Genomic DNA, 14,286 nt, shown 5'->3' on the forward strand with positions numbered 1-14,286 from the left:
ACAGACGGCATCCACGCCGCCCGTGCTCAGTGGACAGACGGCATCCATGCTGCCTGTGCTCAGTGGACAGACGGCATCCATGCTGCCTGTGCTCAGTGGACAGACGGCATCCACGCCGCCCGTGCTCAGTGGACAGACGACATCCATGCTGCCTGTGCTCAGTGGACAGACGGCATCCACGCCGCCCGAGCTCAGTGGACAGACGGCATCCACGCCGCCCGAGCTCAGTGGACAGACGGCATCCACGCCGCCCGTGCTCAGTGGACAGACGGCATCCACGCCGCCCGAGCTCAGTGGACAGACGACATCCATGCTGCCTGTGCTCAGTGGACAGACGGCATCCACGCCGCCCGTGCTCAGTGGACAGACGGCATCCACACTGCCCGTGCTCAGTGGACAGACGGCATCCATGCTGCCTGTGCTCAGTGGACAGACGGCATCCACACTGCCCGTGCTCAGTGGACAGACGGCATCCACGCTGCCCGTGCTCAGTGGACAGACGGCATCCACACTGCCCGTGCTCAGTGGACAGACGGCATCCACACTGCCCGTGCTCAGTGGACAGACGACATCCACACTGCCCGTGCTCAGTGGACAGACGGCATCCACACTGCCCGTGCTCAGTGGACAGACGACATCCACACTGCCCGTGCTCAGTGGACAGACGACATCCACACTGCCCGTGCTCAGTGGACAGACGGCATCCACGCCGCCCGAGCTCAGTGGACAGACGGCATCCATGCTGCCTGTGCTCAGTGGACAGACGGCATCCACGCCGCCCGAGCTCAGTGGACAGACGGCATCCACGCCGCCCGAGCTCAGTGGACAGACGGCATCCACGCCGCCCGAGCTCAGTGGACAGACGGCATCCATGCTGCCTGTGCTCAGTGGACAGACGGCATCCACGCCGCCCGAGCTCAGTGGACAGACGGCATCCATGCTGCCTGTGCTCAGTGGACAGACGGCATCCACGCCGCCCGAGCTCAGTGGACAGACGGCATCCACGCCGCCCGTGCTCAGTGGACAGACGGCATCCATGCTGCCTGTGCTCAGTGGACAGACGGCATCCACGCCGCCCGTGCTCAGTGGACAGACGGCATCCACGCTGCCCGTGCTCAGTGGACAGACGGCATCCACGCCGCCCGTGCTCAGTGGACAGACGGCATCCACGCCGCCCGTGCTCAGTGGACAGACGGCATCCACGCCGCCCGAGCTCAGTGGACAGACGACATCCATGCTGCCCGTGCTCAGTGGACAGACGGCATCCACGCCGCCCGTGCTCAGTGGACAGACGGCATCCACGCCGCCCGTGCTCAGTGGACAGACGGCATCCACGCTGCCCGTGCTCAGTGGACAGACGGCATCCACGCCGCCCGTGCTCAGTGGACAGACGACATCCACGCCGCCCGTGCTCAGTGGACAGACGACATCCATGCTGCCCGTGCCCCAGTGGATCGATCTACATCCACGCACACACACTTATTGGACTCTGTGGGTAAACAACAACAGCAACAGAGTAGTACGTATGGAGTTCGGAGGCTTGCGGGGCAAGGGGCACTAGAGGGGGTGGAAAGTAACGATAGATGAATAGGAACAAAAAATACTATATAGATGTATGACATTTACAAAGAATCAAAATATTATCAAATAAAGTTAAAACCACATACGATGGTTAATCTTCCTCTTTGCTTTTTGTTGATACAGGTTTTCACCTCATAGCTCTGGGTGTCATAGAACTCCCCATGTAGACAAGGCTGGCCTCAAACTCGGAGATCTGCCTCCCGAAAGCCGGGATTGGAGGAGTGCACCACCGCATTCCAAAGTGGGTAACGACCTTCCTTGTCAACTTGAGTACATTTACAACTGCCTTGGAAACGCACCTTTTGGTGTGTCTGTAAGGGTGTTTCTAGGAAGATTTAAGTGAAAAGCAGGGACCTACTGTGAACGTGGGCAGGGCTATGGCACTGGGCCGGGTCTCAGACTCTGCAGAAGGAGAAAGGAACCGAGCACCTGCCTTCGCCTCTCCCAGAGTCCTGACTTTGGATACAGTGTGCGGGAAGTTCCTGGGGCCAGGCAGTCCCTGCCATCACAGACTGTCTCCCCTCAAACCGTGAGGTGGAATAAGTGATCCCTTAAATTGTTTTGGTCAGGGATTTGATCTCACGTATGGGAAAAGCAGTTACTGTATACATGTAGCAGGGCTAGCACTCGCCAGTCCCAGAGAAGCGCGCTCGCTCCCTGCACCCCTGCATGCCGGATGATGCAGTGTCTCCTTTAGCTCGTTTGCCGCTCACTGCCACTTTATGTCCCTCTAGTTCAGAAAACAAAGCAAAGCTGTGGGGATGGAGATCCTAACCCCAGCACCCTTAGCCAGTGTCTTCTGTGTGCATGTCTCTCTGCCTTTTGTTTTCTTTTGCGATGCCATCTGTTCCTAACTCCAGGGGCCGATATGCCCTGAGAATTTTTGGATTTTCATCTCTAGCCCACACATTATCATCTCCTAGACTCCAGATATGAAACAAGCCACTTCTAGACACCTCTGTTCCAGTGTGTGGCACAGCCCCTTAGTTATGCATGCCTCAAGCCAACCTGTCAGGACTGGAGAGAGCCTCGGGATAGGGCGAGACTGGGCGTGGTGGCGCACACCTTTAGTCCCAGCACCGGTGAGGCAGAGGCAGGCAGATCGTTGTGCCTTCAAGGCCAGCCTGGCCCACAAAGCGAGTCCAGCACAGCCAAGGCTACATAGAGAAACCCTGTCTCAAAAAAACAAAACAAAACACATGTAAGGCTTTGAAAGGATCGGAGTTGATTTCCTAGGATAGGTGACAGGTGACTCACAACTGTCCCTAACCACTGAACTGTCTCTCCAGCCCGAGTGGTGGCACGTGCCTTAAATTCCAGCACTCAGGAGACAGAAGCAGGCGGACCTGCTGGCCTACAGCCTGGCCTACAAAGGGAGTTCCAGGACTGCCAGGGCTACATAGGGAAACCCTATCTCCAAAAACCAAACAACCTTCCCAACTACAGCTCCAGGGGATCCAATGCTTTCTTGTGGCCACTGCGCCACATAATTTTACAAAATAAATCTTTTTTTGTTTTGTTTTGTTTTATTTTTTTGTAGACAGGGTTTCTCTGTGTAACAGCCCTGGCTGTCCTAGACTTGTTTGTAGACCAGGCTGGCCTCAAACTTAAGAGATCTGAGGCCAAGCCTGTATACACGCAGGTGCTGGAGGTCCTGTTTTGTTTTGTTTTATTTTGTTTTTCGGGACAGGGTTTCTCTGTGTAGCCTTGGCTGTCCTGGATTTGCTTTGTAGACCAGGCTGGCCTCAAACTCACAGCAATCCGCCTGCCTCTGCCTCCCAAGTGCTGGGATTAAAGGCGTGCGCCACCATGCCCGGCAAAACTTTAAACCTTAAAGCCTTAAAGTAAAGCAGGGTGTGGTGGCAACCCGTTATCCCAGTGTTTGGAAGGTAGAGGCAGGAGATGCGTCCACTGACCAGCCTGGAACAGGCAGATGGTCAGTGACATTTGCTGACTGACATGCATACTTGTACAGAGACATGAACAACAAAGTTTGTATTAAATGGGGGCACGGGCCGGGCGTGGTGGCGCATGCCTTTAATCCCAGCACTCGGGAGGCAGAGGCAGGTGGATCACTGTGAGTTCGAGGCCAGCCTGGTCTACAAAGCAAATCCAGGACAGCCAAGGCTACACAGAGAAACCTTGTCTGAAAAACAACAACAACAACAAAAACGGGGACACGGCATGGCCATGTACACACTTTATGCTGACTCCGGGCAAGGGAAGAACTTCGTAGAACTTTGGAAAGAAAGGTTGAGCGAGTTCCTGGAGAGCCTAGCTCATAACGGGGTGGCCTTGTATCCCCTGAAAGCAAGAGGCAAAGGCCCTTTACTTAAGTAGGGAGTGTTGTGAACGGATCTTAGGATTTTTAAGGACTGAGTCTGGGCCCTGGAAAGCAGCTGGAGGGCGGGTGGATGTCCTGGGGTTACAGATAGAAATAGCTTCATCCAAACAAGAGGTGAAAACACTAAGCCAGGTGTCTGCCTAGTGCCCATTATCCCAGGCTGTGGCAGGAGGGCTGTCTTGAATTAACCAGCAGCCTGGTCTACATACCAAGCCCAAGCGTCAGGCCAGCCAGGGCTACATAGGAGACCCAGTCTCATAAGAGAAAGAGACTGGGGGAAGAGGGTGAGGCAGAAGCAGGCAGACAGAGCAAGGCTGTAAAAACAGTGAGTAGGTGTTTCTCAGGCAAAGCTGCCCCGAGAGGGACTAACTGGATCCCACTTAATTTTTGAGGAAGGTGACAGTGGCTGGGCCAGCAATGACAACAGGAGTGTGACATTTGGTGATGCTGGGCCTGAGTGCCTGAGGAAGGCTTTCTCTGGAGTCCCGGGGACCGTGCCACCACCACCCTGCCCCTCCTACCCTTTCCTCTTCCCTATTGTGAGCATTCCAAGTCATGAATGCTCCCTACAACTCAGCCTGCTGGGTAAGGGGGTGCGGGCACCAGTCTCCACACTCCGGTAGACGTAGGGTTCAAGCTCGGTGGGTCTGGCTGGGACCTCTCCAGGAGGCGGCTCCCTGACAGGAAGGCAGGCGGGCCTGCCGCTGGGCACACACAAGAGCTTCCTGAGCAGCAGCAGGTGCCCAGGCCAGCTGCTCCAACCCTTCAGCCTTAGATCAACAGGATGGGCCAGCCCAAGCGGAAGGAAGCCTGCAGGGAGGGACACTCCTGCAGACAGAAGCAGGGGCACCGGGTGGAGGGGGGCAGGAAGAGCTGCCTGGGTTGCTGGCGCTGGCGCTCCTCCAACGGATTCGGAGCAGGCAGTGACAAGAGGCCATTCAGTCATCTTCCCCACCCCCACCCAAGGCCTTTCTGGCCCATGGTATTATCACTACTCTTGTTGCTGGCTGGCTTTAGGTATGCCAGAAGGAACCATCGGAGAGATGCTGGTGGGGCTGGCGGCCTCTAGAACAATCCCCTCCGTTACCCACCCGGCGGTGACTGGGAAAGGGCACTTGCATTAGCTCTTTTAGTGGCGCAGGCTGAGAAAGCCCGCAGGAGAGGAGTGACTTTTGTCTTACGTGCCGCCGAGGGAGAAGATAAAAATCTCTGGTTTGTTTAGAGCTCCGTTATCACTGCCCCCGGCTCCAACAGCTGCCGTGAACCCGCTCAAACCCGCAAGGTGGTGGTGGTGGGGTTATAGGGCGCCAACGAGGATTGGTTCTCGCTCGGACTTAGGAGGCTGCAGCCTGCCTCCCCAGCCCTGCTGCACACCGGCGGCTTCCCTTTAAGAAGCTCGGCTTGCCTCCAATCCTTGGAGTGGTGGAGAGGGCCAGGGACCGGAACCCTGTCTTTGACCCGGTCAGGAATCCCACCTACAGGCTCGCTCTCCTCACCCCATCCCCACAAGCGGCTTCCCGGCAGGGCCGTGGTTCCGCGGGTGGGGGAGGCGGGGTCCACCCGGGAAACAGCTCGCGCAGTGTATTTTAAACTTCAACTAAGCAAGCTACCGAGCACTCTAGGGCTCCTGACCACGCTACTAGCCCTACGGTGCGGGTTTCCCGGAATCCCCACACCAGCCGCCCAGAAGGACCGGAGGGACGCGCAGAGGCGGGCCCTGCTGCCAGTGCTGGTGCTGCAGATGGGAGGGCGAGCCAGCGCCCGCCGCCTGGGCGTGGGCGGCCAGTGCAAGCAGGTGTCTGTTCCGTGGCAGGGTTCCCGCCGCCACCGCCTCGCCCTGGTCCTCCCCAGTCCTCGCGGCTCAAGAGTGACAAAACCCGGCAAATACTCAGAAATGCCCCTTAGTGGTTCACCCGGCTCTCGCCTCCACGCCAGACCCACGAGGACCGCGCTTCCAAAGAAAACCTCCCGGCTCGACCCCGCGCTCGCAGCCTCTGCCTCCCGCTCGGGCTCCCGCCCACTCCCTGGCGGGCCGAGACGCGGCGGGCGCGAAGGGGACTGGGCGGAGCGGGCTTCCCTCCCCACCCCCCACGTGGGGCCGGCCACCGCGCTGCTCAGTTACGCCCCCGCCGGCGGCACCGCCCCCGGGCATGGGCGGGGGACGGGAGAGTAGGGGTGGGCGAGGGGCGTCACCGAGTCAGGTGGTCCCCGGAGTTCCCCGGGGCAGGACCGAGGGAACACGGTGCCTCGGGTTGTGTACACGCTCCACTGACAGAGCTTCTTGCAGCCGGGCAGCCGCTGATCACGCGTGGCCCCGCGAGCCCATTGGCTCCAGCCTCACACACCTTTGCCGCTGATTGGCCGGCGCCAGGCCCCGCCCTCTACCCCGCCCGCGGCGCGGGGCAGGCAGAGCGGCTACCTGAATGGGGAGGGGGCAGACAGCGCGGAGCGCGGTGGCGTCGACGTCTGGTGTCTCCGTGCGCCCGTCTGTGGCTAGGCAGCCAGCAGCCAGGCGGCTCTCAACCTGCGGCCAGGCAGCCAACCATGCTCAACTTCGGCGCTTCTCTCCAGCAAGCCTCGGTGAGTTACCTGGGGATGCTGGTCCTTTTCCTGCCGCTCAGTGTCGGGGAGCCAGCCGGGGCGCGAAGCCTGAGCCCCCCATACCTTAACCACGCCTGAGACCCCCCAGGTTGCAGCGGGGTCTTGCAAGGGTGTCCTTCCCAGCAGGCTAGGTGTATCATCGAGGGCATGTGCAAGGAGAGGGGTCGGATAGTGGAAGCCTGGCGGACCTGGACCAGGGCTGCGCGAGCTTGTTTCCTGGGTGTCCAGTAGACAAGGGGGATCTCGGGGAGACCCGAGGAGGCGAGTGAGCTGGAGGAAGCTGTCTCCCTGGAAGCACAGTTAAGGTGGAGGGAGCACCCCCACCCCGCACCTGGCACTGGCGGGAGATGCCCCCGTCTGCACCAGGAATGCGACCCGGGGCGGCAAGGGCTGCTCGCGGGCTGCCTACCCGAGAGGCGGGCGCCTGCTCGTCGGGAGCGGAGGGGAGGGGGCTGCCAGGTGGAGCCCGCGCGGCCGGGGGCTGGGGGAGGGGACCGACGGCGTCGCACGGGGGATGGATGGCGCGCGGGGCTCTCCCGCCGCTGTGGGGGGGAGAGAGGGAGGAGGGCGGCGGCACCCCCGCAGACGTCGGGAGGGGGACTCCCATCCCAGGCGGAGGCAGGTGGCGGCCTATGGACTACTCTCGGCAGGGGGCTGGGCCCTGCCTTGGGGCCCGACAGCTGGGCGGGGGAGTCGGGACCGCGAGACGCGGGGGCCGCGTGCCGAGGCGGGAGCCGTGGAGCCGCGCGTCTGGAGCCCGCGCTGTGGGCGCCGCACGTCTGGGAGCCTGCAGAGACGCGGCTCGCGAGGGCCCAAGCTGCGGGAGAACCAGCAGCAGCTGCAGCCGCATTGAGGGGCGCCAGGGAGACGCGGGGTGGGCCGAGGTCCCGCGGGATGGTGGGGGGAGCCGGAGCGCCCCAGGCTCCGGCCGCTCCCCGGGGGGGGGGGGCGGCGAGCTGGAGGAGGGCGGCGGTCGGGCTTCCGCGGGGACACGACTCCTCCTCCAGCTGCCGAGGCGGAGGCCGGGGATGGGCGGCGAGCGTGTGCGCCCGGGGAGCTCCTCGTCCCCGAGTGACCCAGCCCCGGCCTCCGCCAGGGGCGGGAACGAGGCCCGGCCCTGCTGTCGGTTCCTAAGGGAACCGCGGCTCGGGGGAGGTGGAAGAGGCGGGCGCCTCCGGAGCCGACACCGCCCAGCCCTCGCGCCGCCCGGCGCGCACTGGCGAGCGGTTGGCGGCGGCGCCCGCGGCCCCTCCCCGGCCGGGCGGGGGCGGGAGCCTGCCGAAGCTCAGGAAGTAGGGGAAAGGTGACGGCGCGGCAATTCCCAGTTCACGTTTCCTGCGCCGCCCGGAGCAGCCGCTGATCACGCTTTGTTCACATGCCTCGCCCCCTCCTCCCCGCGCCCCTACCCTGCGCCGCCCAGCCAATCCCGGCAGGGGCCGCAGGCCGGCTGGCCAATGGCAGGGGCGGGGCGCGGGGACGTGCGCGCGGCGGGCAGTGTTCCCGGTGACTCACCCGCCAGCCTCATTGAGGTTAGGGCGGCCCCATCCGTCGGTCCCCGCCAGCGAGGATCTCCCCCGCCGGCCTCCTGCACCCCGCCCCCGCCTCCACCAGCTTCCCTTTCCTGCCTCGCACTAGCACTTTGCTCCCCTCCCAGCTTCCCTTCCCGGCGCACATGCTTCACCCCTGCCCGCCGGCCTGCCTGCCTTTTTTTTTTCCCCCACCTCTTCTTTTGAGTTGATGCCCATAGGCATTTTACACTTACAGTGTTCGTCCATGGCAGCTTACGTAAAGGCGCGGAACGACTGTGCAGTTACATTGTTAGTGATATTTAAAGAACAATGTCTTGTTTTCCCACAACCAGTAAGGAGCTAGGCATTGTTTTTTTAAGCTTCAAGACTATCTTTGCAGTTTTATTGTGTTTATTTATTAGGTTTTGCTATATAGCCTAAGTTGGCCCTTGAACTGTTACCTTCCTGGCTCTCCAATTTATAATGCCTTTCATGATTTTTGCAACCTCTACTTTAACCAGAAGAATTAAGAGATGGTGGGTGATTCTTTTGAAATGCAGCTCAGAGAACTTTTAATGTGAGGCGTTAGGTTGAAGTTGCACAGACACAAAGCATTAACTGTTACCAAGCCGAGCTTTAAATAAATTCAAGCCAACTTGTACTTTCTCTAGATATATATTTCTTTTTTCAAATTCCAAGAACATATTTTATGCCTGTCTGGTCCCTTATGGTACAGCAAACTATTGCCTTGAATAGATCCAGTAAAATCATAGATAGGAAGATTAAGACTTGACCAAAATAAAACTGGCCGCCCCAGCTCACCCCCGTGGTTGTATTGTGTGTTGTGTTTTGTTTTTTGAAATGCAGCTCCCAATGCTTGACCTCTGAAGTCCTGGGATTACACGTGTCTCCCACCACGCCTGGCTAGGGTTTTCTTTTTTTCTTTTTCAAGACAGGGTTTCTCTGTAACAGCCCTGGCTATCCTGTACTCACTTTGTAGACCAGGCTGGCCTTGAACTGATAGGGATCCACCTGCCTCTGCTCCCAAGTGCTGGGATTAAAGATGTGCGCCACCACGCCTGGCTAGGTTTTTCTTTTACCCACTTACCTTTCTTGATCTTTACCATAAACAATGAAAGTTTATAATTTTAGACTTTGGATAACTGGATACCACTTTTACCTGGAAGTAGTTTTTAAGTCAAATTGCACTTTAGGATGCTGGTGTTGGTTCCCTCGCTGGCAATATGGTGGTGGTCGTTAACTTCAAAGGGTGTTTTTAAAAGCAACAAAAAAAGACTGCTCATCCCTATCATTTGAATAACAAGAGCTTTAACTTTTCGTTTTTCTAGGAGGAAAAAATGGAACTAATTTCTGAAAAGCCAAAAGAGAACGTACATCCCTGGCACAAAACCGAGCAGAGCGACTTCGAGGCTGTGGAAGCGCTCATGTCCATGAGCTGTGACTGGAAGTCCCATTTCAAGAGATACCTCGAGAACAGGCCTGTCACACCAGTGTCCGACACCTCAGAGGAAGAAGGCTTGCCCCCAGGCACGCCTGACCTTCATACAATCCCAGCATTTGTAAGTATGAAGTGGGCACGAATGACCGGGTTTTTTAGTATTTACATAACGGATTCCCAATGTCTCACAGGGTTGACTTGTTCTCTCTTCCTAGTGTTTGACTCCGCCTTACAGCCCCTCTGACTTCGAACCCTCCCAAGGGTCAAATCTGACGGCACCAGCGCCACCTACTGGCCACTTCAAGTCACTCTCCGATGCGGCCAAGCAGCCGGGTCCTGCTACTCCTTTCAAAGAGGAAAAGAGTCCAGTAGCTGCCTCCCCGCTCCCTAAGGCTCAAGCGACAAGTGTCATCCGTCACACGGCCGATGCCCAGCTGTGGAACCACCAGTCCCGCCCTGTCGAGGCAGCCAGCATCCTCAGCTATCAGGACAATTCCTTCCGGAGAAAAACCCACCTGAATGCCGAGGCTCTGAGAAAGAACGTACCCTGTGCAGCCGTGTCACCAAACAGATCCAAATGTGACCCAAACGCAGGAGCACATGGTGACGAGAAGGCTGGTGCTGCACTGTATGACTTTGCCGTGCCTTCCTCAGAGACAGTCATTTGTAGGTCTCAGCCAGCTCCCGTGTCCCCGCTGCAGAAGTCAGTACTGGTCTCTTCACCCGCGGTGGCTGCCCGGGGCGTGCCGCCCATGCCTGTCATCTGCCAGATGGTTCCCCTTCCTGCAAGCAACTCTCTTGTTACCACAGTTGTCCCCAGCACCCCACCCAGCCAGCCACCAGCTGTCTGCCCACCTGTGTTGTTAATGGGCACCCAGGTGCCCAAGGGTACCGTCATGTTCGTTGTACCCCAGCCCGTTGTGCAGAGCCCCAAGCCAGCCGTGATGAGCCCCAATGGCACCAGACTGTCCCCCATCGCCCCTGCACCTGGATTCTCTCCTTCCGCAGCAAGAGTCAGTCCCCAGACTGACTCATCCAGGGTACGCAGCCACGTCTGCAGCCACCCAGGCTGTGGCAAGACTTACTTTAAAAGTTCCCATCTGAAGGCCCACGTGAGAACGCACACAGGTACTGGCCACATGAGCTTTGTGTCTGAAATAAGTGCGTGTGAGTATGAGAGTGGAGTTTGCCTGCAGTCACAAATACAGATGGAGGTGTTGGGAGAGTTTGCATTGGGATGATAGAGTATCAGTGGCCGGGCGTGGTGGCGCACGCCTTTATCCCAGCACTCGGGAGGCAGAGGCAGGTGGATCTCTGTGAGTTTGAGGCCAGCCTGGTCTACAAAGAGAGGCCAGGACAGCAAAGGCTACACAGAGAAACCCCGTCTCAAAAAACAAAACAGACATATATAGATGGTTCAGTTTGTCCCTGGGCCTGGGGACACACCCTTGCATTCCCAGCACTTGGGAAGTGGAGGCAGAAAAAGCAACATCTATCTAGTTTTGTGTGTGTGTGTGTGTGTGTGTGTGTGTGTGTATACACTTATGTATGTATGTGTATTATATTGAGATGAGGTAGATGAGGTTTCTCTGTGCAGCCCTGGCTATCGTGGAACTCACCCTGTAGACCAGGCTAGCCTCAGATCCACCTGCTTCTGCCTCTGATGCTGCCTCCCAAGTGCTGGGATTAAAGACGTGTGCCATTGTGCCAAGCACATCTAGTGATACTTTGATAATTTATGAACTGATCAGCTTTCAATTTTAATGTGTGATCTTGGAGCTTCTGTAAGTGTCGTAACCATCTGGCTTTCTTTGCTTCAGGGGAAAAGCCTTTCAGCTGCAGCTGGAAAGGCTGTGAAAGGAGGTTTGCTCGGTCCGATGAACTGTCCAGACACCGGCGAACCCACACAGGGGAGAAGAAATTTGCCTGTCCCATGTGTGACCGGCGGTTCATGAGGAGTGACCATTTAACCAAGCACGCCCGGCGCCACCTATCGGCCAAGAAGCTCCCAAATTGGCAAATGGAAGTGAGCAAGTTAAGTGACATCGCTCTACCTCCAACGCCTGCTTCCACACAGTGACGGGCAAGAAGATGAAGAGTCAGAACTCATTTCGGTCAGAGTCAGGAGCCAGTGATAGCATCAGAATGCTTCTGCGAGTCTGTTGCCCCCAGCAGGGGCTGCAGCAGAAACCCCTGGCCTGAGGGGAAGGCCCAGCCTGGGTTAGATGAAGTTAGAAGTCCTTCAGCCACAGGCAGGTCACAGAAGGGGCAGGTTTCGCTCTTACCACAAAAAGAGACAAGAATGCTTCTGTTCCTTTGAATAGCCTGGAAGGGTTCAGGCGAGGTGAGCACAGCACAGGTTTTGAGTCACGTACACGGCGGGTACTTTGTTTTTGTTGTTTATACTTGAGACCAGTTTTGCGGTGCGGTTTCAAGGGCGTTGAGGCCGGAAGTTACGGTACAGAAATGGCGCTAGAACACAGGTTTGTGTCACACAGGACGTCATCTTCTCCTAGGGCTATCTTGTTTATTATTCCTAGTCTTTCAGTCAACTCCGTGGATGGAGTTAAGTATATCAGAAACTATCGTTTCCCCACTATTGTTGGTATTTGAAGTTGAACAGCTGTACATTGCTAAGGGGGACCAAAGAACTGGAACCCTCGTTAATTTAATTGCTTGAAAGTACAGCTAAAAAAAAAATTATTTTTTTTTTTGCCATTTTGTTTTGAAAGTTTAACAAATGACAACATTTAGGCATTTTACTCTACTTTAGATTTTAGTTTGCCTGCAGTTCCTTGTGTAGATTTGAAAATTGTATACCAACGTGTTTTCTGTAGACTTAAGATACACTGCACTTTGTTTAGGAAAAAAAAATCTGAAGATGAAAATATGTATTATAAAGAAGGACTGTCAAGAATTTGAGATAACTCCTTGAGAAAGATGGCTTAATGTCATCAGTAAAAGACACTATGTCAACGATACGTGTGCTTTTTCAAATTAGGAAGTTATTGATCATTACAGAGGGACAGTTGTCCTTTTTACTTAAAGGAGTTTTTCAGAATGTTGGAGGAGAAAGAAAAATTGTTAGAGCGAGCATTCACTTCCGCTGTGAAATGGTGTTCACATGTTGTTATGTTACCACCGCAGTGTTTGGGCACCTGGGAAACTCACTGAGACTCTTTAAAGTGTCATAATGTGGTCACACCTGCAGCTCTGGGGACTGAATCCAGGACCACCGAGCTGTATCCACAGCTGAGAGCAATGGCCTTTGCTGACCGTATTTCTGTTCTCTTGTAAAGTGGACAATAAACTCAGTGGTAAAGATCAACTGTTAAAATGTATAGTGAAGAGCTGTCACTATACCTTCCCGTGTAAACTGTTCTGTATCTTGGGTGTAGGTTTCTGACATGCAAACTTGAACCCTTGAAAAAATTTTTCTTAAAAATTATTTAAAAAAAAAATCATGTTACAATTTGCACAATATTTTTTGTTGTACTTTATAACTTGTTTACAATAAAGAATTTTCTTTGGTATATGCTGTGGGTTACTGCGTTTGTTACACTCCCATCTCCCCTCACATGCTCGCCTTCAGATTAGGACCTGAGACTAGGTTTCCCTGATGAGATGGTGTGAGAAGTGTCTCAGTTAACCAGGGTGCTGACCTCCAAGCTGTACTCACTCAGACCAGGAAGTGGTGGTCCCTTAGATAAAATGGACAAATTAAAGTACTGGGAAAAGCCACTCCACCTCTGCAGAGAAACACTTGCTAGTCACTTAGGAAAATTGACTTTTGTAAGGTCACTATTTGAGTTGGTCCAGAAGTCTCGCTGCTCTTGAGCATCTAAAAGCCCACCTTAAAAAGTCTTTCTGTAGCCCAGGCTGACCTGGACCCCAAATAGCCCAATCTGCAACAGTTCTTCCTCTGCCTTTGAAGTGCTAGGATTAGGTGTGTGCCATGATCCCAAGGTCAGATAGGTTTTTGCTCAAGTGTTTCCCCCAAATTTTGCTTGTGTTTAGTATCTTTGTATGAATCCTGCCTGAGGCAAGTTACCATATGCCAATTCCTTCTTTGGGATTCTGTAAGAGAGGCTTTTACCTACTTAGTCTCAGTATGGATATGGGAGTGTGTATGTCATTCCTTAAGTTACAAGCACTTGACAAAGTTATCCTGGTGTGGTCCTTATTAGCTCTGAGCAGTTAACCATTTTAGTGACAAGGCTAGGAGTTCCACCACTCCACCGGCCTTCCCCCAGGAGTAGCAGTGACTAGTGGTTTTGAGGGCCGGGAAGCAGTTTCACTGTAACACCGACTGGCCTTGATCCTGCCTCACTATAAGCGGTGAGGTTTTACTTCCCGTTTTGTTTTCTGAGACAGTCTTGTTGCCAAAGCTGGTATTTGCTCTTGCGGCCCTTCCCCTGCTACCAGCCTGTCTAATCTGGCATCTCAGCCCCTGCCTGGCTTCCTGTTTCCAGTCGGCTAGCTAGTCTTTGCCTTTGGAGAAGGGAATCTGATTGAGTCACCTCTGTCTGAAGCACTTTAAAAACTTTGCATGCACTCAGGGTGAAGTCTAGATGTTTCTTCCCCGCCTTCCACAACTTACTGGAGACAGGTAGTCCAGGCTGGCCTTGAATTCCTGACCCCAGGCCTCCACCTCCCACGAGTGCTGCCGCCGCCATACTCGCTCTTGGTCTCTGTGTAGCCTTGGCTGTCCTGGACTCACATTTGTAGACCAGGCTGGCCTCGAACCCATAGCGATCCGCCTGCCTCTGCCTCCCGAGTGCTGGGATTAAAGG

At 55.6% G+C, this 14,286-nt stretch overlaps 1 protein-coding gene across 2 annotated transcripts; it reads left to right on the forward strand.

Annotated features, from left to right (window-relative positions):
* The first annotated feature begins 6,177 nt into the window (after positions 1-6,177).
* On the forward strand, positions 6,178-13,026 carry KLF10 (KLF transcription factor 10). Of its 2 annotated transcripts, none has more exons than XM_084751292.1 (4): positions 6,178-6,505; positions 9,384-9,614; positions 9,709-10,621; positions 11,314-13,026. In XM_084751292.1, exons 1-4 carry the CDS (start codon positions 6,470-6,472, stop codon positions 11,571-11,573), a joined length of 1,440 nt encoding a protein of 479 aa, XP_084607418.1. In that variant the 5' UTR covers positions 6,178-6,469; the 3' UTR covers positions 11,574-13,026. The 2 variants fall into 2 exon arrangements, with proteins under 2 accessions (XP_084607418.1, XP_084607419.1); XM_084751293.1 differs by lacking the exon at positions 6,178-6,505 and adding an exon at positions 6,620-7,410.
* Positions 13,027-14,286: the final 1,260 nt, after the last annotated feature.

The sequence above is a fragment of the Acomys minous genome (genome assembly GCF_964271855.1).
Source record: "Acomys minous genome assembly, chromosome: 12".
Classification (NCBI taxonomy): domain Eukaryota; kingdom Metazoa; phylum Chordata; class Mammalia; order Rodentia; family Muridae; genus Acomys; species Acomys minous.